The 23,948-nt window shown below is 38.7% G+C and overlaps 3 protein-coding genes across 8 annotated transcripts; 2 read left to right on the top strand and 1 right to left on the bottom strand.

Moving 5' to 3' along the window:
* Positions 1-57: 57 nt before the first annotated feature.
* Positions 58-14,158, bottom strand: fyco1a (FYVE and coiled-coil domain autophagy adaptor 1a). Of its 4 annotated transcripts, none has more exons than XM_026344375.1 (18): positions 13,935-14,158; positions 12,928-13,039; positions 12,230-12,336; positions 11,886-12,011; positions 11,635-11,741; positions 10,963-11,106; positions 10,736-10,829; positions 8,128-10,623; positions 7,814-7,906; positions 7,106-7,224; positions 6,854-7,021; positions 5,855-6,007; positions 5,215-5,447; positions 4,392-4,545; positions 2,972-3,064; positions 2,671-2,881; positions 2,203-2,312; positions 58-1,719 (listed from the first exon to the last, which is right to left on the bottom strand). In XM_026344375.1, the coding sequence occupies exons 2-18, from the start codon at positions 12,986-12,988 to the stop codon at positions 1,644-1,646; spliced, it is 4,545 nt and encodes a 1,514-aa protein (XP_026200160.1). In that variant the 5' UTR covers positions 12,989-13,039; positions 13,935-14,158; the 3' UTR covers positions 58-1,643. The 4 variants fall into 4 exon arrangements, with proteins under 4 accessions (XP_026200160.1, XP_026200156.1, XP_026200162.1 ...); XM_026344371.1 differs by having other exon boundaries at positions 12,928-13,042; XM_026344377.1 differs by lacking the exon at positions 13,935-14,158 and adding an exon at positions 13,280-13,867.
* Positions 14,159-15,384: 1,226 nt separating this feature from the next.
* On the top strand, positions 15,385-18,797 carry LOC113151433 (chemokine XC receptor 1-like). Its single transcript, XM_026344378.1, has 2 exons — positions 15,385-16,592; positions 17,336-18,797. Exon 2 carries the CDS (start codon positions 17,353-17,355, stop codon positions 18,370-18,372), a length of 1,020 nt encoding a protein of 339 aa, XP_026200163.1. The 5' UTR covers positions 15,385-16,592; positions 17,336-17,352; the 3' UTR covers positions 18,373-18,797.
* An 864-nt stretch (positions 18,798-19,661) lies between these two features.
* LOC113151954 lies at positions 19,662-23,656 on the top strand. Of its 3 annotated transcripts, none has more exons than XM_026344830.1 (13): positions 19,662-19,869; positions 20,037-20,235; positions 20,366-20,514; positions 20,649-20,734; positions 20,855-21,095; positions 21,175-21,228; positions 21,311-21,367; positions 21,766-21,849; positions 21,947-22,038; positions 22,145-22,203; positions 22,429-22,599; positions 22,699-22,736; positions 22,851-23,656. In XM_026344830.1, the coding sequence occupies exons 2-13, from the start codon at positions 20,037-20,039 to the stop codon at positions 22,956-22,958; spliced, it is 1,338 nt and encodes a 445-aa protein (XP_026200615.1). In that variant the 5' UTR covers positions 19,662-19,869; the 3' UTR covers positions 22,959-23,656. The 3 variants fall into 3 exon arrangements, with proteins under 3 accessions (XP_026200615.1, XP_026200616.1, XP_026200617.1); XM_026344831.1 differs by having other exon boundaries at positions 22,854-23,656; XM_026344832.1 differs by having other exon boundaries at positions 21,175-21,216.
* Positions 23,657-23,948: the final 292 nt, after the last annotated feature.

Consider the following 23,948-nt stretch of genomic DNA (forward strand, 5'->3'; position numbering starts at 1 on the left):
TGTGTAGTGATTTCTGTTGAGCGGTTGAGCGTGAAACACTAAACCAGACACATTAGAGGATGCTGGAGGCATCATCACTCTCCCTGTTTATTCATGTTCACTAGATGTTTGGTGGGTCTATTACAAATTACAATGAGTGCTTGTGACAATGATTTGTGCACATTTTACTCCTTCAAAAAAAATCCTCAAAAAGAGAAAGTAGAAAACTCATTCCCCAATGAGAATTCTTTGAAAAATACAATGTAAACAGATTTCATATTATTATAACAATTATAAAATAATTATCACAAAGTGCAGCTCTGTAGAGAAATTATGAGGCTTTGCATAGTAATTGCACCAATTTACACATATCTAAGTGTAGCAGCACAGACATAAGCTTTTGTTTCACGAAGTAGTGTATTAGTGTAAAGTTGACCACTTTTTCTGTATTGCTTTCCAAAAAAACAAAAAAACAACAACAAAAACCCCACAGTACTCAAGCCCAGGTGACTATATAGAGCATGAGAAAAGCCAGTTACTTAAACATTTGACAAAAATATCCCAGAGAAAAAAATAAAACGGAAAAATAATTTTAAACTGATATAACTCCAAAACACATTTTCCCTATTATATTGATATTTAAATGTCACTAGAATTAAGCTTTTAGTGCCAATTCATACCTAGTATCACATAAATTGCACAGCTACAGTAGCAGATCCATACCTGGCAATAAAGAGTTAATAGGCACTTTGGAAGAACAATAGCTCAGTGGCTGACAGTGAATAATTAACTTCAACTCAACTGAAAGTTATTACAATGACTTTCAGATAAAGTCAGCATGTTTACAGGAAGTACAGAGACTGTGTAAAATCCTATATAATGAACAGAGGAAGTCTGTGTGCAGGTCTCTGCACACACAAAGTAAGATGGCAGTGTGTCTTCTCTCTCTCTCTTAGATAATTAGGACATTCTACCACTTGAGGGATGGTTTTACATCCCACTCCTGAGATTTGCACAAAGTGCATATGTTTTGTTATCAAGCAGAACATGTATTTTTATTCCAGGCAAGTTATTAGTTACTGCTTTGTTTTCGTTCAGCACTGGCACAGTGCAAATATGTTCAGACTATTAATAAACAAGCCACACAAACCACTTTTTGCACTATTTCTGCTTCTTCTGGCCATAGGATTCAAATGATTATACAATAATTTTAACTGGCCACCATTTTGAAAAAGGTTAAACTTTTCCCGGGTCTTCATAGAAAACATCTGCAGATAATAAGTTGTTTTATATTTCACATTTCTAGTGTTAATCTGCATTACTTAACATAATATTGTATTTGTGCAGACAGAGGCCAAACCAAAACTAAAACCAAAAATTAGAGAAAAAATAAAGTTACACAACTTCTAACCCTAACTGAACAAATGACTAATTTAAAACTACCTGCAGAGGAGCTAAGTGTATGTATATTACTTGGTATATAGAAAAAATAAAATAAAATAAATTGAGCATAAACATTCAATCATTCCGTTTCTTTCTAAAACCTCACAACATTAAAACAATGGAGTTAAATACAGGACAACTTGAAAACATAAAATACTTGGGTAAAATTGGCTGCCAATGACATCTTACTGATGCCTCCATGGGAGCGTGTGTCATTCAGGTTAGGGAAAGTCACTTCCATCATAGATGACGGGCCTTTCCACAGTGAGATGGTAGAAGACTTTCTTGGAGATAAACCTGTTGGAAGGAGGTTTCGGATCAAATGACTACAAACTGATTTGCACACACTGATTTTAGCTTTGTTTATAAGCTAAAACTAATACAGTCTAATGTAACAAAAGTCCTACGTTCACTGGGGTGATTGTTTAGTTTTTGTGAAACTGATTTAAAGTGTTTTAATTTAATTTGTGGTTGTGTTGAATTGTACTGTGTTGATAGGTGTTTCTAATATTTTGTTCACCCCATTTCCTGTGAGGCTCAGCTAAATAACTCTGTATAATGTAGTACAGTTCAACAGTAACACTAATTCTCTAAACACCTCTGTAGAACATTATATGTTCATTCATTTATTATGGATCTATGGCGTAATTGGTGTAATAATGGCCAATTGAATTAGTTTCAGCTTAATAAGCTGCTGAGATTATGGCAATGAGAATTCACACCATTCACAAGCCTCTCCCACTCTGAGGGTTAGTGTGCTGGCTGTCAGGTGTGTCCTACCGTGAGAATGAGTTGTCAAAGATGAACTGGTATAGGCCGGGGTGTCGGACTTTCAGCTGCCCCTGAATCGTCTCTTTATGGGAATTGCAGCGAGTCAGAGGAATCAGAACCTGAAAGAAGAACAGAGACACTAATCTGAAGTGAAACCTTTGGTATAGGTGACAAGTCTGCCATAGGCTAGTCATCTCATTTTTATTGCTTTACATGACTGAATATGTATCATTGTTTTCATAATAAATATAGTATATTGTAAAGGCAAAATTAGATTAGTTTTAATTAGTTTTTAATTAAGTCATTTTTTAGTAATTTTTCTCGTCATAACTAAAGTTAACTAAAGTTAGAATTGGATCAATGCAAAAATTAAACAACCTTCAGTGAAAATAAAACATTACCTGTTTACCTCCACAGCCTCTGTCTGGACCTCACCACACACTGATCTTGTTACATGAACATACTGTAGAAGTTTACCTTTGACTTTTCCACTTCAGTGTCAGAGGATTCCTGATATACCACACTGAAGGAGATACTTTTGGGCTCAGAGGAAAACATCCAGCCAATGGTTGGCCCACAGTCGCCCACAGCAACAGTGATCAAACTGTAGCAGCTGGACTTGATGAAGAGTTCCCGGGAACCGTCACCAAACTGAGAGATATCATCAATACTGAGAGGAACGGTCGCTCTGTAATAAGAATAAAGAAAAGAATAACTTACTTTTAAGATGCATTAACATGGCATTAATACAACCAGGTTGAGAAAAATTGAGACTGACGTGACTTCTCCTGATTTGAGGAGGTTGATCTCTGAATCCGCAACAGTAGGGACATGCTCCTCTGGGTCATCAGGTGTCATATCTCCTGTGCCTCTACAGAAACCAACACAAGATATATCTTGTTTTTAATATGTAAAACTCTTAGGAGCCATAAAGATATAATGACACAGGATAAAATGATTTCCCTCACTATGAATGATTGCTGCAGCATGCAAAAGCAGGTTATCCTGAGTATAGGCATATATTTCAAAATGTGCAGGTGATACACTCCAGACTCATGACTATGCATACTAAGTGGATTAGGACTTTTACCCAGAGATCATTGCCTATGAATTTTAATGGACCACATCAGTGTTTTAGACCATCTACCTAATTCCACATGCATTATGCTTACATAATGTTGGATCTGAGTACAAGTTAATTCCATGTTACCTCATCTTCCTCACTGTTATCACTGAAATGCATTTAGCATCTTTGCCACATATATTTCAGGAACAGGTACAATTTAGGACGCCTGCTTTTTCACTTTCACAATTTATTTGCATAATAACGATAATACACATTTACTGTGGCACCACAAAGCACTTCTCACTTCTTCCAATTCTGTTTTTGGTTCAGTGAAAACCACAAAAGTTTAAGTGTACATCAAAAGTACAACAAAAGTACATCTCTAATAACTATTTGCTACAGAGAGGTGTGTGCAGGACCCTGAAAGCTTACATTTTTGAACACTGTGCTTTTTTTGAATGTACTATGACTGAAAAATAGCACAGTTGGAACCAGAGAAAACAACAAAGTTTCACCTACTTCAGAGACATGTGCATCCATCTAAATGTAGTGGGCTGAAGTGTTTTTTGGGACTTTCACAGCAATGTTTTGCTTTAAAATGGGCCTCGATGAGTGTCTCCAGTGATCTGTTATTGTTATTCACATTGGTGAATTATACAGAACAGCACACCGGCAGATGCAGACACTGACCCCTTTTGTTGTCTCCTGACCAACTGATGGTGTATCATTACAAGAAACAGTGGACTTTCTAATTTCCCACTTCTCATCTTTAAGAGTTCTATGATTTGAGGCAAAAAAAAAACGCAGCATCTGAGAGGAAAGTTATTAATCAAAACTGTAATCATCCAGCGCTTATCAGTATGGTTCTTGACTGTATTATGTAGCTGTGACCTTTCACAAAGGCATTATGCAGTCAGTGTGTGTGTGTAGCATGAAGTAAGTAAAGCATGTCTCAATGCAATTTCAGTAGATCTCTTCTAAGCTACTCTGATATGTTGTTTTGAGACTGTTTGACCTCTGGCTGAGCTTTATCAAGCCTGGCCAGTTGAGGACAGAGTCACAGAGTGATGCAGTAAAACCAGGTCTCGTCACCATCCCTCTGCACCTGGTGTCAGACAAACGCTATGCTCACATATGCTGTGCTCCTGGAGGCCGTCTGTCTTGGTCTCCCTCCAGTGAGCCTCCTGTGGTCTGGGAGGTGGTGTCACTGTCGTAGACACCATTCACTTCCTCTTCTGTGATGATGTCAAAAGCTCCATCATCAGATCTGGTGCTTGGATCTGAAACTGGAAGGAATCAAACTAATCAAGAGATTACATACCTAAAGACACGCCGCCCCTTTAGCCCTCGCTAACAGATTCCACCTGGAATCTTTCAGGATGGAAAAATCGCATTGCTGTGCTCACTTTTTGTCCCAATTTGCATATTTCTTAAGGCAAAGATGCTAAATATACAGTGTGCATTATTATGCTTATTGAAAAGATGCAGATCGTAGTGTGCATCCTCAGTGTGCACAGTTTTTTAAGATAAGATAAGATGAACTAAGATAAGATAAGATAAACTAAGATAAGTTAAGCTAAGCTAAGATAAGATAAGCCGTGAGGTGAGTCGTCCACTGCAACTACTTCTCTGGTCCATCAGGATGTTATGTAGAGGATGGTTGGTGTACTGTCTAACCTCCTTCCAGTCACTGTGAAGATTTTTTGCACCATTTTTTTACTGCCAGTGATATGAGGTTAAGTTTCTCTAGGTGCAAATGTCACTATCTTCTGCTTTTGTCAAGTGAATACGGATTTAATGGAAAACTTGTTCTTCAATAGAAATTGAGGAACCAGAACAAATTGTCAAAATTGTATTTTTACTTCTGCTTAAAACTTCCCAGTTAACATTAAAAAAGACCAAACACTGATAACCTACAGCAATAAATGTTTGAGTTTAGCATGTAGTTATCTTACCTGTTACCCTGGGAGTGGGTTTGTACGGGGCTGGTCCTGGAGGTGTTTGAGGTTCGGCTCCTGGTGGAGGGGGGGGTTGGGTGTCTGAAGGACTGAGTTCTGCCTCTGTAAACCTCTCCACCACAGCATTGTGTTGAGTGTAACAGTCCCTGCAGCAGCGCTCCTTCTTCCCACTGTGCTTGGTCATCACGAAGTTGTTGCTGCAGTAGTAGCAGAAGATGCGCCCACAAAGCCTAGAAACAAATAAGGTGAAGGTGTGATAGTGGAATCTGAAAATTAAAACTAACTTGAAAAGTCAATGACAGAAGTAGGGACAATTATTTATTAATATAAATTAGTCACATACATAATACATAAAGCCTTTTTTTGATATTTTAATTCAAATGAATTGGTTGGTAATTTGGTAGATGAGTGAATCTGTGAATAACTGACAGATTTTAAAGTTAAACATCTTATTTACCTTTCAAGTCAGACCGGATTTGCTGCTAAATGCTTTTTTGTTTTTATAGTTTTAATATTTAGGGTATATTTTCAGCTATAGTTTCTTAGCTTTTTATGTATGTATATATATATATATACATATATAAAGATGACAAGTAAAACTTGAATCTAGAGATTAACAACAGTGTGTGTAAATCACCTGCAGTGATGTCTGCGCAGCCACCAGGTGAACTGGCCCTGGCAGCCAAGGCAATGTGTGGCCTCTTTATCCACCAACCACCAGCGCTCCTCTGCTCGCAGCTTCTGCTCAAACTCCAGAGCATCTGACTTCTGCCACAGTTCATCTTTGTCCCTGATGTAATGCAGAAAAATAAAATAAATAAAAGCATTCACATTTAGTATCATTCATTAGTGTCCTAACAAATCCCGACCTGTCTCAAGTTTTGAAAACACAGGAATGGAAGAATTCTTTAAATGCTCACAATTTCACGGATGCTGTGGAGACAGATGGAAACAGGCTATACTGTAAATAAACTGCACGAACCATGATATTATCTCTGGTTTGTATGGTTTCCCACTTTAGGATTGTTGAAGACTGAACAAATCATTGTACTGAATTGTGATTTTACACTAATGCTGCATACATATACTCTACAATCTGTTGATCAAAAGAAGCTTAATTTCCACAAATGATGCCACAAAGGCACGCAAAAATAGAAGAGTACAAAAGACAGGAGAAATGACTGATTCATTGGTTTCATCCTGTAACACATATGAGCATTTGGTGATCCAGGAAGAAAACAGTGCTTGCCGAATCTAGTGAATAATGATGCATAAAAAGCTGTCCTTCTGTTCTCTCTCCCATACATGTCCCCATGTGCTAGCATCCAAGCATTACTTTTCCTGTTCTCATCACCATCAAAGTCCTTAAAACACCTGTTCTCAGTATAATATCCAGGCATTCAATAAAAGCCCTCCCGTCCTATTCAGACCTTACGTTGCCCCAAAACTGTCAAGTATAATAATTTAATTTGAAAATACACACTCCCCACTGAGGCTATCAAAGAGCAGGCAGGAACCGAACATAACAAGGTGGTAGATATTCAAAGGAAAAACCCTGTTCTTCATTAAAAATCTCGGTGCCAGTTGCACTGACAGCCTTGATGTGGCCAACAGCTGTAACAGAGACAGGTCAGACCTGATAAGCTCAATGAGTCGCTCCTCAAGGATCGTCTTGGTTCTGTTGAGGTCATCAATCTCTGCGGTCATCGTCAGGTGCTGGCTTTTTTTATCAGTTTCTGCTGTGTTAAGTTTCTGCTTCAATTCTTCGCAGAGCTTTTGCAAAGCTAAATGTGCTTCTTCAGTACTGAAGAAAGAGAGAAAATGAATCAGTATTTCTTTTTATTTATCATAAAATTAAATTCACAATTATCAGTGGTCATGAATGCACCTGGTTGCTGTGTTTCTTAGTTGCTGGATCTCGCTCTCACTCTCACGAATCACTGCTTCCGTCTTTGTGATTTGAACATCCTTCTCACCACTTAGCTGCAAGTACTGCTCATTCACAGCCTTTTATAAGGATTATAAGAACGCACACAAACAAAAATGTAACATTTGACTTGATGATGTAAATAATATGATTGTTTATTTATATGTTGAACACGGCTGGAAAAATAAAATTGGCAGCTTTTTTTTCTGTGTCATTTTAGATGTATTTTTCCATGTATCTAATATAAATTTAAATAATAAGAAAAAAACTAAATTAAATAAAACATTTTGTAATTACTTTGCCAAAACTCTAAAATAAACCTTAAAAAAATCCAAAAATTAAATAATGTTATACAACCAGTTAAATATTTCCCCAAGAAGATCAACAAAGTATGTCATTATTAAATATTTCAAAGTACAAAGAGAAGAAAATGAGCCAGTTACTGGATGAGGACCAATTAACAACGCTAATTTTGAGTGATTAAGACTTTGGTGGCTCTGGCATTTTTTTATATATATACACCAAAAAACAGTTTCTTTGATGGTGGTATAGTTTTATATACCAGTGTTTTTCTTTAAAGCCAACTGCTCTCTGGAGACTATACAACACATCATCATGTATCTACTTCATATGTAACCATAAATCATTGAATACTTGAAGGAAACACACCTGTAATTCAGACACTTTCACCTGCAAGCTGGACACATTCTTCAGCGCCTCCTGAAGTTGAGCTTTCACCTTGTCCAGCTGTTCATTAGAACTCTAGAATAAGAAAGTAACATACAGTAAGAAAGCAGGGCTAAAATAATAAATAAAATTTCCATTTGGACCAAGGCACTCTGCTATTGTTGCTTAGACTCACTGGGATGTTCATGCACAGTAAACAACAACAGTAAACAATTTTAGTCACAAATGTCAGCAAAGAAAAAATGATTTGCTTCAGAGAAATAAAAGGCACGATTAACAGGTTCTCACTGACTCACTTTCATTTGGATTTGATGATTCATCATCTCTGAGCTCATCTGAAACTTTACGGCGTCCATCTCCTCTCGAGTAGAGTCCTTCATGCTCTGCACTTGGTTTTTGGCTTTTTCCAGCTGCTCCTGGAGCTCCGTAACAGTCCCTGAAAGTGTCTCTTTATGTGTCAGCTCCCCTCTTAGCTTGTTGTTCTCCGACCGTAGTTCTGTCATGCACTGTTCTAGTTTCTCCACTTCTTTCTCCATCTCCTCAATCCTGGCAGCATCCCAAGCCCAGTGCTCTCTAGCCTCCTCCTTTTCTGAACTTAGCTTACAGATGGTGATCCCCAGCTCTGCCATCTCCGTGTTTGCCCTGTGCAAACCCTCACGTATCTCGTTGTTCTCTAGAACCAGCCTGTCATTCTCTGCCTTGAGGGTGGCCAACTCTTCTCGAATAGCAGCTGCAGAGATAGCCAGTTCAGCGTGGGCTGCTACCTCTCTATCACGCTGTTCAATGAGTGTCTCTTCTTTGTTTTTGTACTCCATAACCTCTGATATGTGCGTCTTATTAAGTGTTTCTGTCTGAGCTTTAAGCTGCTCAGTCAGAGTCCTGAGCTCATCTCTTTGGGCTTCTGTTACCTTCAACTGTGCTTGGGATTTTAGCTTTTCCTCCTCAGACCTCTGTGCTTGCACTCTGATGTCCAGTATCTCTGCCTGAATCCTGGACACTTCCTTCATGCTCATTTCCAACTGGCCCTGAACCACAGTCAATTTGCCTGTCACTTCCTGGTTCTCCTTTGCTTGGACAGAAGTCTTCTCCAGCTGAGATTTCTCCATCACCTGTTTCTCAGAGGTCAACCTTTGAATCAGTTCTGCCTGTCTAGCACAGGTTGCTTCTGTATCAGCATTAACAATCTCTAGCTCCTTCTCCAGAGCCTTTAACTTAGACTGAAGCTCAACAAGATTCTTCTCTTTACCCTCAAGCTGGGCCTCTTTGGCTTGGAGCTTTTCTTGAAGGCTTGCTTCATTCTTGCGTGAAGCTCCTAAGTTCTTCTCCAACTCTCCAATCTGCCCATGAACACTCTTCAGGTCTGATTGCATGTGGCTAAGAGCTGCTTTCACCGTGTCCTGCTCCTCCCTCAGACTCTGGTTCTCCTTCTCAAGTCTCTTTGTCGTGGTCTCTGAGAGCTCTGCAGCCAAGGTGGCTCGCTGCAGACTCTCATCCAGTTTGCGGTTCTCCTCACGTAACCTCTTGTCTTTTTCATCCACTGTGATTTTGGTATCATCCAGCTGCCCTCGAAGCTGTTTTTCAGAAGCCCTTAGAGCTGCTAATTCAGCCTCAAGCACTGCTCTGTTGTCCACCATGTCTTTCTTCAACTCCTCATTCTTCTTTATTGTGGTGAGTAGTTTCTCATTTATTTCCATTAGACTGGTGCACTGCATCTTATAGTCCTCTATCTTTGAGCCCTGTTCTTTGACATTACCCTCCAGCTCAGCAAGATCATTGGTCAGTTTATTCCTCTCTGTGGCGAGGTTTTGGTTCTTGGTTTCCAGCTTTTGTAGTGTATCATAGCTCAATGCTAGCTCTGCCTCTTTCTTTTTAAGCTGCTCCTTAACAGCTGTGACTTCTGTTTCTAAAGAGTCTTTTAGGACACTCATTTTCTCCTGCATTTCATCTTTATGTTCTTGTGCCTTCCTCTTTACATCTTCAATTTCTTTCTCCTTCTCCTCTAAAGATCTTTGGAGGTCCTGCAACTGCCTCTGTAGGTTGCTGGCTTCCTTCTCTCTTAATGTCAAGTCACCCTGCAGCTTATCAAGGGCACTGCTCATTTCCTCCACTTTAGCCTCCAACTTGGCCTTCTCCTCAGATGCAGATGTAGCTAATGTTCCAAGTTTTGTTTCACCATCCCTTGCAGCTGCCTCTTTGACTTTCAGTTCTTCCTCAAGCCTTTCGGCCTGCCTTTTCTTCTCCTCTGCCTCTGCAACTGCTTCCATCTTTCCTTCCTCTGCCTCTTTCAGTCTGTCCAGCAACTCGTGGATCTTTTGTGCTGAATCAAAGTAGCTGGCTGCCTGCTGGCCCTTCTCATTCAGAACTCCATCAAGCTTGGCCAGTAGGTCTATGTTCTTCCTCTCAGCAGTTGCCAACTTTGCCTGGAGTAGGCTTTGTTCAGCCTCTTTTGCTTTTTCCCCAGTCCTGAGTGTTTCAACATCTTTAGACAGGGCTTCTTCTCTTCCTCGCAGAGCCTTAAGTTCTCCCTGCAAGCGGTGTTGCTCCTCTTGGGCAGCAAGCGACACATCCAGCTGCCTCTGAAGCTCCACAACCACACCCCTGAGCTCAGCAGCCTCGTCACCCAGCTGCTGCATCTTATGAAGGAGCTCTCGCTGTCTCAGCTCTGACTGATCCAACTCCATGCGAAGGTCTTCAACTGTGCTGGAGTCTTCTGTGCAGGCAGGCAGGGAATCATTCAGTTCGTTCAGCAAACCTTGACCATAGTCGGGGCTAGAGGGGAATTCAGGTGCTTGCTAGGTGGTTGTGAGAGAAACCAGAGAAAAAAATGAGTACTCAACATCTTGTTCCTATTTTTAAATTATGGTAAAATGGCATACACCATTAATAGAGACACACAAAAATTACCTGGGAGTAGGTGCTAGCTAGACTGTTGATGCTAGAACTTCGACTGGGTGGCTTCCACATGTGACCAGGTGAGTTTGCACTTCCCAGTGTCCTCCTTTTGTATAGAAATTTGATACTGTAAACTTTGTGACTAAACAAAGCTATAGAGCTGCTTATGTATATATTTTTAAAATATTTCTGTCTGCTCTACTTTACTTAGATATTACTACTTTAGATAGTATTGTTACCTTGCAAAAGTAGGCCAGGAGGCGTCAAGATCATGTCCTCGGGAAGCCACATCAAACTGGACCTCATTGAGTTCGTACAGGTGATTGATGATGTCAACGCTAAGGTGGGGCTTCAGGAAGGGACTTCTTGCATAGTACCAGTCACTGCAGGAAGAGAGAGGACAGAGGGTTTAAAGCAGGAGGAGGTAGTAAGAATTACGGTAGGTGAACTACAAGCTTTTGTTGCACATTTACATATTTTGATGCCTAATATTAATAGGAGGAAACTGAAAATTGTCATCCTCAAAAACCTTGTAGTTCCTTGTAGTTGTGTATTTCTCCATTGTATGCATTTCTACAGCACTGCACACACAGTCTGGTAAATCTATGAATTATTGAAAACTGTAACTACTCTTTACAGTGAGCTACTATTGACATTTTTCTCTACTGAAGCAGCAGGCCATTTCCACAAAAAGGAACAATGAAGTAAAACCTCACAATAGAAAATCACCATTCCGTTTTCAACGAACAAATAGGGAAATGGTTTAACACAAATGCTGCCACACGCAATTACACCTGTTCTGATCTGGGTTTGTTTTGTGACCTCAACCAAACATTCAAACCTATGTAATGAAAAACAGATGCTATTTTAAGTTTGAATCTGTTTCGAAAGGGGCTTTGTTAGGCTTTTACCTGGTGACTCTCTGGTTCATCAGGCACTGCTGGAGCGTTTCAGCCAGTCGCTGGTGTACAAGGGAATAGCGAATAAATGCTCGTCCTTTCCCTAGAGGCGTCTTTAGCTTTCAAAACAAAAGAAGATATTGTTTTAGACAGTACTTTAAACCAGTATTTACTTAATTCTTACTGTCCAGGGATATTCCAAATTTCCAAAAAATGCAATGTAAAATAATTATTTCACTGTAAATACAAACACATCTCCTTACCTCTGTGATGGATTTAACAAAGCGGATCCCATCATTGGCTCCTTTGATCTTAGCCAAACAGTCACTGAAGTAATCCCAATAGTCCTTCTTTGTCCCAAGAAATGTGGTTTTCTCCTTCTGGTCAAACTGAAAGATACATATGTTGATGAGAATTCACTTTGTCAACAAAAAATATATTAGAAAGATGAAAGAGTTCTTCCCTAAACAGAGTGATATAAAAGTGATATAATAATAAAACTACTGATCATGCAACGTCCTGTGCATTGTTTATAATCTGTGAGTACTTTTGTCATTAGAAATCCAGTTTTTGTTTTACATTTGAAGTAAATAACTGGGATTCATACCTGTAACAAGTACTCCAGCTTGTAGGAGAATTTGTGCAGGTTGGTACTGTCATCTGTGATTGGCTCCCCGCATTCCCTGTACTCTTTTGCAAGCTCTGCAACAGCCTCTGAAAGTAACAGAAATGAATATAAATACAAGTTCACAGTACGTTATATATAAAAAACTATTATCTACATTAGCCAGGGTTCATGCAGATAATATTGTTCTGTCATCATGAAAACAAGAAGCAGTCATATCTCTGGTGTATTTCCAGATAAACATACAAACTTCCCAAAATGTATGTTTCCAAAATCTTCAAAACTTTTCCATTGGTTTCTCTGAACACAGCCAGTACATAAAAAACTTGCCTCGTATCCATCGTAAAAACTGGAGGGACACCCTTGATGGGTGCACCCTCAGCACACACTCTCTGTCTCGCTGCATGCAGACAGGGGCTTCCAACACACCCTTACAACACAGACATCAGGTTGGTTGCTTGTTTTCCCAAATTACTTGATGACCAAAACAGGGGAGGGTCCAGGCTCCAATGTCGTACTTAGACTTGACACTGAGACTGAGATCATGACATCCTGGCCAATCTATCTGACTGTCTTTTTCTTCTTTCTCTTCTCTGCAGTCACACAATGTTAGCCAGAAAGCACCTACTGCCAGTCTAATCATACACATGAACAGGCATCCACACATAAAGCTGGCGTACCATTCAGATCTCGGATAATCCTCTGTAGTTGGCTCTCCCCGACTGTAGCCCCAGTAGCCATCGTCCCACCACGCTCTCCCTGGCAACCAGGGGTCACAGGGTCACATCCAGTCTGCTGAATCAGAGAATCAGAGAATCAGTCTGGAACAAAAGATTGACATGAATAGTCCAACAAAGCCTGTGTGCATGGGCACACTTATAATACTGCTATTAAAGCAGTTACCTGTACACATCAATGAGAGTTACAATGTACTGGGTGAATTATCATATTCATAAAACACAATGACATTATTATGATATTGCAACTGCTAGAATTTTATTTCTGGAATTTGAGTCAATTTAAACTACATACCTCTATTAATTACTGAAGAACTATGATCCCAAAACGGGATAACAAGCATAACAATTTGCACTGAAAGAGCAACAAAAGAGTCAAACGTCCATTTTGATCGTGGCACCTCTGTATGTTGGTCATACACTAAACATGAAGGGCAGAAACAGCCTGTGTTATGAACTAAACCCCACCTGTCAGAAGTTTTTAATGTTAGCTGTAACCTCATTTTATGTAGAAGTAATCAAATAACTCAGTAAGTATATGACAACTACCTCTATACTGTTGCAATGTAAGGCCAACCACACCCTACACTCAAGCGTTTACACTGTGTTAGCTAAGGTCACAGACTTTGTTTAGGTTTGTTTGACGTTAACTGAGTTAAGCTAACAGATAAAAGTTTACGTGAACTGAACTTTGAACTGTTTAAACTCTACAACCTGTTAAAATATAGCTGATAGTTTCCCACAGTAAGTATCTGTTCGTACACTTCTAACGTTACAAGCAAGCTTTTCTGCTCATTAAGCCTCAATAACGTCCATATTTAGCCTAACAATTATCCTTTAACATTTTGAAAACAATCGTAACACTAGCAGGATACCGTAATTTGGATAACTTCATATGTTTCTAGTAGTTGGTAGTGTAAATACATGAAAAAATAATAACTATGACATACTTTTACAGATATGACTCAAATCCATAACAATCCAGCTCGTTTAAGTGTGCATACAAACTTGTTAGAACTGCCGTGAGTGACTGCGGGTCATCCAATGGCAAAGCAACATGCCGCCCACGGACCAATAGCTATGAAGCTGGTAGGCAGGACGTAGTTTGGTTGTCGTAGCAGCGTAAACAGAGATGTCATGTGATCAATGACAAGCATTAAATACGTGTCCCACTTATCTGTGTTGCTTTGTTTGTTCACAGCAGGATATCAGCGTAATTATTAAGGTTTAATTGCAAGGAACGGGGATGAATGACCGTTTTGCTACGAACATTTAAACCCCTATTACATGTTGACTGCATCAGTTTCGGGTTGATCCACACAGGGTCCAAAAGTCAGAGCCTTGTTGCCATTCATGTCAAATTTGACACCTTCTTTACTTTATTTGTTACTTATGAGAACTCAAATGTCCTAAAACTACTACTACAACTAAAAGTATCACTTCTCTTTTCTATAGTTTGATATCTTCAGTTTCTGTTTAGGTAGACATGTAGTTTTGGTTTTACTTTGATTTGGTTATGAAACATCTGATCTTTATTTTCGGTGGATTTGTAAGCTAATCACAACATATCATACACTGCACTTTATACATTGGGCCACATAAAAGTCTGTAATATGTAAAGATAACCCTGAACATAATCAGGACGTTTGAGGATTTGGAGAATCCAAACAGAACAAGTAGAGAAAAGAGCAGTTTAAGCTTTGTATTGGCAAGTGTCACGATCCCAGATTTCTCCTGTCCGTCCGTCTGTCTGTCTGTTTCTGGTTTCTCTCTGCCTCACTACTCTGATTACTCATTATCCACATCGGTGCCAGTGTAGTTTTTACATCAACCTGAGAAGACATACGATCCAGCATTCTTTTGGAATGACTTCCTGATATTGAACCTGCCTGAACTGAACTTGCCTCTTCTCAGCCCCTCCGTACCGTGAGTGTTTTCTGCCTGACCTGTTCATACCTTCGTCCTCCTTCCCCTCACAGTATCGCGCTGGATCCTGTTCCTGCTCCCCTCTGACTTCTTCCCTGTTCTGTCTCTGTTTGGATATCTCTGTATGACCTGGGCCATCTTTTGACATTGCTAACAGCCTAATGGATTTGGACATATGTTTAGAAAAGTGCTCTATAAATAAATGTATTATTATTATTATTATTTCTGCTTTTGGTACTGCTTCTGGTGTTGATCTGGATTGTTGTTTGGACCCCTTCACTAGCTTACGGACGGCTCTGTAGTGTATAACCTTGGATTTGTCTCTCATTCTGCCTTTTGGATATCTGGAAATCTGTCTGTCTCTGATATCTTGGAACCAGTCTTACACGGTCAACAGCCACCACTACTTCCGGTTCACCACTCAACAGTCTACGGCACCTCACCACCTCCCATCTGGCTCACTCCTCATGTGTTGTGGGGTCTCTGGCAATAGTGTTGGATCTTAGGTTTGTGACAGGCAAGAACCCGGCAATATAATGGGTATCACAATTGAGTAATTACGTTTTGACATTGACATATTTAGCAATGTTGTAAACAAGGCTGTATATTGTGATAAAAAACAAAATCTAATTTTAGGAAAACTTAACCTACATAATGCACCCAACTTAGCATTAAGACTGAAAATACATACAAAAATAGATGCAAAAATGTGCATTAATTTAAAACGATATATTAATTTTGTGAATTGATACAGAATGACAAAACAATACTCGAGTATATCAATATTTTCTTATTCCCCTACCCTATAGTAAGTTTTGGAGTAGCATGCTTAAACTGAAGGAATAACACAAAAAAGTACACTGCCTAAGAAAAGTCACTCTATTTTGTTGAATCACCTTTAGCTTTGATTACAGCACACATTCACTGTGTCATCACTTTGATAAGCCTCTGCAAATAATCAAAAATATTTATTAATGTCCAGAGATGCATTCATTTTTCACCAAGATCTTGTGTTGATGATGGGAGAGTCAGACTTTCTCCAGCACATGCCAAAGATTATCAGTGAACCACGAATCTCCCTTTAACAGTTTAAGCCTGATGAATCCTGGCATTGTCATCTTGTAATGTGCCCTTGACATCAGGGAAGATAAAATCCATTGATGGAATAACCTGGTCATTTAGTATATTTAGTCAGCTGACCTCATTCTTTGGACACATAACGTTGCTGAACCTAAACCTGGCATATGTATTCAGATGGCACTCGGTTGGATTGGCGTTCAGACATTTGTACAAATCAGTTAAATTTGCTTACATTTTGTACAGAATCTTAAATATTTCTTCTTCATTTTACTTTTCATAATCATTTCCAGGTTTTCAATGTGATAGCTGAACAGGGAGAATGTTTCTGAAAGCTTTTAACTGAAGGGAAGAAATCTAGCAAGGTGGCCACCAGTTAAAAGATTTTTCTTACACTCCTTTTCCAAACTTAAGAATTCAAGCTGAACATGTTTGTAATTTGTATAATAAATGACTCTGATAAACTAGACAACTGGGCTTACCAGTAAATCGAAATAGGAACTGAGATTGTGACCTCTCGTGAGACTATTAAAGGCAGTCCTTTTTTGAGCTGTTTTGAGTAGACAGGAGGCGATGAATGCAACATCAGTTCTAACAAGCAGAAGGTAGGTAATATTTGGTGCATTACAATATTTCTTTATACCATATGTGTCAAACTCACGACCCGCAGGCCACAGCTGCCTTGCCGAACACATTCCGCGTTAATCAAGTCAAGTTTATGATGCTGCAAGTTATTGCGAAACTAAGTTAATCCTCACGATGCCAAGTAATGTTGATCCATATCGTTACAACAATGTTCCCAAATTTCTAGGGTTTGTTATGCAGCATGTTCATATTTTGACAGGATATATTTTTATGAAGAGCAAAATCTTTTGGGATGTTTCAAATTTAAGTTTATTTCTTATATAAAAACACATAAGATTGAAGAAATTTGAATGTTTGTTCTTTTAATGTTTACTTTATACTTTTATAGAGAGCAAAATATTATAAGTTATTTAAGGTTTATGTTAAAAAAAAGTTAAGTTTTCAAAGTTTTAGTGTGTTCAATAAATGTCTATCCTGTTTGGCACGTGACCTAAAGTGTGTTTTGGATTTTGGCCCCCTGTGCAATTGAGTTTGACACCCTTGCTTTACACAGATAAAAGGAGGTCCTGGTGCATCCACTTTAAGTGTATGTTCACTCAGTCATTGCAAAAATCCTTAAATTATAGTATATATAATAATATTATTTTATTATGGTTCTTTTTTTTTTTGTTGTTGTCGTTGTTTTTTATTACCAACTAAAATGGATCACTTTATGTATAAAACCTACAGTAAACCAAACAGTAATCCTGTATTTCTTTTCTAGGTTCCAGCTTGAGAGCAATGAAAGACTTTTACAATGAGAGCTTTAATTACACTTACTATGACTATGAAGATGAAATCTGTGATAAAGGTGACGTGGTCAGGTTCGGAGCCATAGCCATTCCCGTTTTCTTCTCTGTTGTCATCACACTGAGCCTCACAGGAAACATCCTCGTCCTTATAGTCCTGGCTTTGTACGAAAACCTCAAGTCTCTCACCAACATTTTCATTCTGAACCTGGCCATCTCTGATCTCATCTTCACCATCGGTCTGCCGTTCTGGGCCCATTACCACATCTGGGGATGGTCTTTTTCAGAAATTGTCTGCAAACTTGTGACTTTTGTCTTCTTCACCGGGTTTTACAGCAGCATCCTCCTCCTGACCGCTATGACTATCTACAGGTATGTAGCTGTGGTCTTCCCACTCTCTGACCTGAGCACATGGAGGATCAGCACTGGGGGGGTATTGTCTGTCATAATCTGGATCATCAGCATTGGAGCAGCCACACCGTCCCTGCTCTACAGTTCCCTCAACGAGATTCACCACAATGACAGACGGTCTCTGGGATGTGAATACAACAGTATTCTGTGGAAAAACATTACAATCTACCAACAGAATATTTTCTTCTTGGTTGCTTTTGTGGTGATGGGTTTCTGCTACATTCAAATACTGGCAAAACTTACAAAGACAACAAGGTCTCACACAAAGAAAAGAGCAATTAAGTTAGTCTTCTGCATTGTGGCTGTGTTCTTCATCGGCTGGGTGCCATACAATGTGGTCATCTTTCTGAAGCTTTTGGCTGACAATTTAATTGCACCATTTCATACCTGTAAGGCAAGCATCCGCCTTGATTATGTATTCTATGTGTGCCGGCTCATTGCTTTTTCCCACTGCTGCCTCAACCCCGTATTTTATGTATTTCTTGGTGTGAAGTTTAGAAGTCATTTGAAGTCACTCCTGCTGCGAATATTTAGCCGCCAAAGTCCAGTGGAGGAGCAGCAGGTTAGAATGCAAATCTTCACGCAAGGATCAGTGTACTAGTTGCTGTCATTTCATGCATAATATGTACTTTGGATAAGATTCAACTTGAATTGCGACATTAATTTACTTACTGTTACAAAGAATTTCATGCTTTTCTTTTAAAAATTTGCCACAGTGGACATCAAATATCTTCTATCTATGCCAAAAGATTGATTATGATGTTTAAATAAACACTTCTTAAGAGGGTTTTCACATATATCTGAGTCTCTGCATTTTATGTAAAGTTTCAGTCTGTCACTGTGTAGGTGAGCTAAACTTTGTTTTTGCATATAAGGGCTGTTTGTTGTAATGCTATTAAACATGCTTGTATACTATGTTAGCATGGTTTATCCAACTCTCATGTGACATTAGGCTCAATAATTGTGTTGGAACGAAGGAACAACCAGCGTCATGCAATAAACTACTACAACTTCCTAAAATGTTTATCCAATAGACACGTTTTCACATCTTCACACAACATCACAACAAGAGCAATGTGTAAAACCTGGGTTTAAAAATGAATGTACATACTATAAACAATTACATTATGAAGGAGTTGAAGTCATATAACAGTGTTTTCAGTTCTGGTCTCGGATGTGTACTGTCCAACAAGTATAGAGTATACATTTTATAAACATTTTAGTATTACTCTAATTGCTGTAATGAATGACAAATGCACACACTTGCCTGTCGTGTTTCTTCGTTCCAACCTTTCAGTGAATTTGTTTTTTCGGTCGTGCAGTGCCCCCTTAAGGTCCACTTCAGCATGTTAGACTCAGGTGCACCTTTTCATTTTTTTGAAGGGCAGCCATGCAGAACCTCCAGCTCATCCCGTCACAACTACAACTGTTCGTTTCTTAGTTTTCAGTTTTTGATGCATTTGAGGGCAGTTTCACATTTTCTTCCACTGAAAGGGTTCTTCATCCTAATCCAGCACATTGTAACCTTGTTTTGACTATACCATACAAATTCACATATAACTAAGACAGCCATTACCGAACACACCACTTATGTTATCGTATTAAAACTCTGTGTCCTTCATATTAACAGTAATTCTGCTTCTATAAAGTGACTCATCACATGGATGTACAGATGTACAATCACTGCGCAAGAACGATCATGACGATTACCTTAACAAAGCATGGTGCAGTATCTGCTGGGAAACAACTTTGAGAATAATCTGTTACACAGTGTGTCAGGTCTGGTCATAAGGAAGACTGGGGTTTGTTAATCATTTTACATTTAATTGTGGGCAGGTTCGATTGTACACTTGGCTTACTTCCTCGTTTCAGTCTGCTGAGCACTGCTTTCTGACAAACACTGAACAACTAACTGTCCTGGAAGGAGGAACCCAGTCTGCAAACATATTTACAAGATTTCTTCAAAGTATTTGAAGATATTGGAATTACTTTTTTTTTTTTTTTTTCGTTTTCACACCGATAATCTGAGGTTAAGATTTTACATCTAAACTTATGCTTTCATATTCTTGGGCAGTGTACACAAATCCTTTAATTTAAGGTAAGAGAAAAGATGCGTTACCATTACTATTCTTTTAAATGATTTACCCATGATGTCCTAAAATGCAATCTTTTACATGATTAATATATTAAGGTCTAAAATGACTTCTACTATATCAGTGTCCACATCCATATTGATTGAGCAGGTTTGGGAATTTTGCTTTACAGATGTGGACGTGGATTTTGATTTGCCTTAACATTGTCACAAAGGTCTACGGGTATGCAAGTACACCCTTCCCACAGGCGTGTGGATCAATGTTACCTATCCATGAGAGCAGTAGTACGGGGGTAATTTATAATCCACAGAATACCGAATCACCGTTTGAGATCTATTACAATCATGGCAAAGAGGGAGAACCTATTACAGGTACAGAGACTGTTCTCTTTTGTTAGAATCTGGTGTGTCACTGTAAATCTTTGTTGTAGTGGTCATTTCTCTCTTATATCAAGTTGTTCATATTCCTGGCTTCATGTCTGTCTGTCCATCTTCTTTACAGTTTTTCTTAGCAGCAAGACAGACAAAACATTTAAAGGATTTATGCTCGAGGCTCGAGAGCAAGACAGGGTAGACGAAGGGACCCCTGTTGGAAAATTTATCCTGCTTGACCCTGACAAAACTAAACTCCTCACATGTGAAGGATTTTCAGTAAGGATTATTAGTTTTTCCTTATTAGAGGTAGTAAATATATTGTATTGATTCATGAATCATTCATGTGCTTCCATGTCCATTTCAATTCTACATTTAAAGTAACAGCCAAAGCTTTTTGTCTCTCTCCTCAGGCCGTTATGCAAACAACCAATCAACGAAAATCTATCATCAAAGTAAACTGGACAGCGGAGGGAGAACAGCTAGACATCACTTTCAGGTTCCTTTTAAATTCAGATTTCAAAGTCAGGAACCATGTTTGTTCCTGTCGATTTTCTTAACCTAATAATCAAAAGCACACGATTGACATTAATATTTGTTCCTGTCTAATATGTTTCAGAGCCACATTTGTTGAAGATTTTGCCATATTCTGGGAGCGAGTGGACGTGAATGTTACTCAACCTATTACAACACCTAGTACAACAGCAAGTACTACAGACGCAAGCACTACAGAACTAAGCACTACAGACCTAAGCCTTACAACAAGTGCCACAGAGCCAAGTATGACGAGTTTATCTCCCATTACAAATATTACATCTAGCCTCCCATCAACCATCCCTGAACACGCCAACAAATTAAAGGTAAGGGGGTGGGGGTAGTAATCATACAAACGGCAACTTTATTTACTCAACTGCTTTTTATTTCTCTCGGTTTTATCAGGCAGCAGGTATTGCAGTGGTGTCCTACGACAGTCTCATTGTGGTATTGAACATGGTATGGTAGCATGCGGTATTTACCGAGTCAATGTCATAAATGGTAAACAATAAACACTCTCTCTCTTTGTGTCTCCCTCTAGCAACTGTCTATCATGTTCACCACCTTCAGCATCAGCCCCTTTTCTCCTCGTCTAAAGGCAAGTCTGTTGTCTGTTGGCTTCTCTTGTCACAGTTACTGTTTCTAGATCCCGACATGCTGCATACTTCTGAATCTCTCATGTGTAGGTAGGGGAATTTGAATCACATGCAAAATGGTGACCCCAGCAACTAACAATTAAAACAAAAGGAAATGACAGCATTTAAACACATGAAGTGCTGTAATTCAACAGTATCAAAAATGGTTTTACAGGTACATGTATTGTGTTAGTAGTAATAATTAGAGATTCTGCTTATTGTTTACATTTTCCTTAGCTGCCTCCTTTCTGAATTCTTTTTTCAACAACAGACAATTTATTTTCCTGTCACAGACTCTCCTGTCTGTAGAGTAAGCGTGCTGTATGTCATTTGTATCCCCCCCCCTCCTTCTCTTTTGCAGGGGTTGAAGATATCATGCAGTGTGCTTTGTGCAGCAGTTGAAATATCAACCTTGGTCTTGTTTTGTGTGGGAGATTTAAATAAAGTGAGTGAGTGGTCAGTAGCATACAACTCGTCATTTCTGAATTGTGATGTGGCTGTTTTTGATAACGTCCGTGTTCTTCCTGTATGTCTATGTCCAGGTTGTACCCATTGCTCTTGTGATTGTGACGATAGTGATTAATTTCATAGAGCTGGTAATGGTCTGTCTGCCCATTGGACCCAGTCATGAACTGTAAGTTTAACTTCTCTTTATCCAATTCTGCTTCAACATTAGACTCGACCCTTGCATCACACACTTTGTGCACAACTGTGCTTGTTTCTCTTTTATTCTCTTCAAGGAAGGATATCTGTAACCTTGCTGTCAAGATTTGTTCTGTCATCCATGTCATCTTTACAAGTAAGGACATTTAGCTGGTTTTAAACTTTAGTCTACGACCTGCTGCCTTCAAAGTAACAGTGTGATGTGCAGTCAGGTATCTTGCCTGGCATGAGAATGGATGAAGACTGTCGAACAGCAGCTTTAAAATAACAGAGACACACTTTCAACACATCCGCAGATAGCTGCCACTGAAAGTCAGAATTTACTGCTCTGAGTTTATTTCCAAATCTGTTTTACACACAGTTGCTGTTATGTTTGTTGGTGTTTTGGAGATTGAAGAGTCCAGAAACAGCGACAAAAACTTTTGGCCTCTGAAGGTGATGGCTGCCTACACAGCATGGATTTCCCTGTTTGTAATCTGCGTTTTCATTCTCAGCACTAATGTTCAAACTAAACTGGGGAGAAACAAGACAGGTGAATCATTTATATCGTATTTAACATACTGATCCATTAAATACAGCATTGGATACTTACGAGTAACTAAATATGATTGGACGATATTTTCTCTAACAGGGAGTTCTACTGAGAGTTGGAAGCAACAAAGAAAAAAGGTGAGAGTATCCATATCTTGACAACACAACATGTTGTAGTGTCGTAACAAACTGTGTATTACATGAATAAGGCTGTTTTTTCTTTTTCATCACTGCATCTCTGAATTTCAAAAGAAGCTCGGTGCAGCTGAAGTGATTGTCTGGGCTGTGTCAGTGATCTTCGTCGTTGGAACCATGGCTTTCACTGTAGCTATTATTTGTGGGTTGTTTTTGGGTGTCTGAAAACATTTTTGACTTTTGCAGCCAGGTGCATACAAACACGTCACCATTTCGTTCTGCGTTTTGTGATATATTTTTGTCACACATTTTTAAGCTTGCTAGTACTTTATATTCATAGATCATGGCTGATGGTTGTTAAAATGTAGAAATATTTACATTATTATGAATAATGTGAATATCTAAAATGTATCTAAAAACTACTACTACTACAACTATAATTATATATATATATATATATATACAAATTAACTGGTGTACGGTACACTTATGAGTAGATTACAACACAATACATTCTGTAAATGCATAACATGATCAAGTCTGTATGAATGTGTTCTTCTCTATTCAATGATTATTTTAGGTCAAAGTACAAAGTTATAATGCTTGTAGGTTAATGATCAGTTTTTCTTATTCCATCAATAAGAAATGGAGGAGATACTTTTGAAAATATTTAAAGTTTCACCTCGATCTGTGTGCTTTTGCTGCTTCTTCTGTCTCTGTTAATGAGTGGAAATGTACATATGACTCAGTGTTAAGGATTACGATCGACTTGTTAGTGCTTCAAAATGGGTCCAAATTACACGTCTATGTAAGCAACAGCTACATTATCATGTATTAGTTTACTGTCATGTAAGTGTCTACATTTGATTACCGTTCAGGGTAATGGCTCACCCAGTTGTTAAACCTCTGATAAGATATTAAAAAATATTTACTTCCTTGTTTCTTTACAACACTGATATTCATTTTCACTTTAAAAGCTCCTGGTCAATAAAAGGCAGTAACATTACATTTTAAATAATTTTAATACGAAAATACATTTGAATACGTTTATCTACATCACACAGAAAGTGTAAAAGCCACAAAAGACTCTTACGTTTTACTGCTTCTTTATTTTAATCGAAGTCTCTTTAGTCACATTTCTTAAGTGGAACTTTCCTTATCAACTTGTGAGAAGTCCTGTTCAATTCCAACTGTTTTAAGTATTTTCTCTACAAA

This window comes from Anabas testudineus, chromosome 4 (assembly GCF_900324465.2).
Source record: "Anabas testudineus chromosome 4, fAnaTes1.2, whole genome shotgun sequence".
NCBI classification, from domain to species: domain Eukaryota; kingdom Metazoa; phylum Chordata; class Actinopteri; order Anabantiformes; family Anabantidae; genus Anabas; species Anabas testudineus.

Excerpts from the sequence above, each read along its gene's own strand:
- fyco1a (XM_026344375.1), bottom strand. The coding sequence starts at position 12,988 with ATGGCTACTGGGGCTACAGTCGGGGAGAGCCAACTACAGAGGATTATC. Across the intron at positions 6,008-6,853 it reads CGACTCATTGAGCTTATCAG|GGACAAAGATGAACTGTGGC; the intron begins GTCTGACCTGTC and ends GCATTACATCAG. Across the intron at positions 1,720-2,202 it reads TTTGACAACTCATTCTCACG|GTTTATCTCCAAGAAAGTCT; the intron begins GTAGGACACACC and ends TCCTTCCAACAG.
- LOC113151433 (XM_026344378.1), top strand. The coding sequence starts at position 17,353 with ATGAAAGACTTTTACAATGAGAGCTTTAATTACACTTACTATGACTAT.
- LOC113151954 (XM_026344830.1), top strand. The coding sequence starts at position 20,037 with ATGTGGACGTGGATTTTGATTTGCCTTAACATTGTCACAAAGGTCTAC. Across the intron at positions 20,515-20,648 it reads TCACATGTGAAGGATTTTCA|GCCGTTATGCAAACAACCAA; the intron begins GTAAGGATTATT and ends CTCTCTCCTCAG. Across the intron at positions 22,204-22,428 it reads CATCCATGTCATCTTTACAA|TTGCTGTTATGTTTGTTGGT; the intron begins GTAAGGACATTT and ends TTTTACACACAG.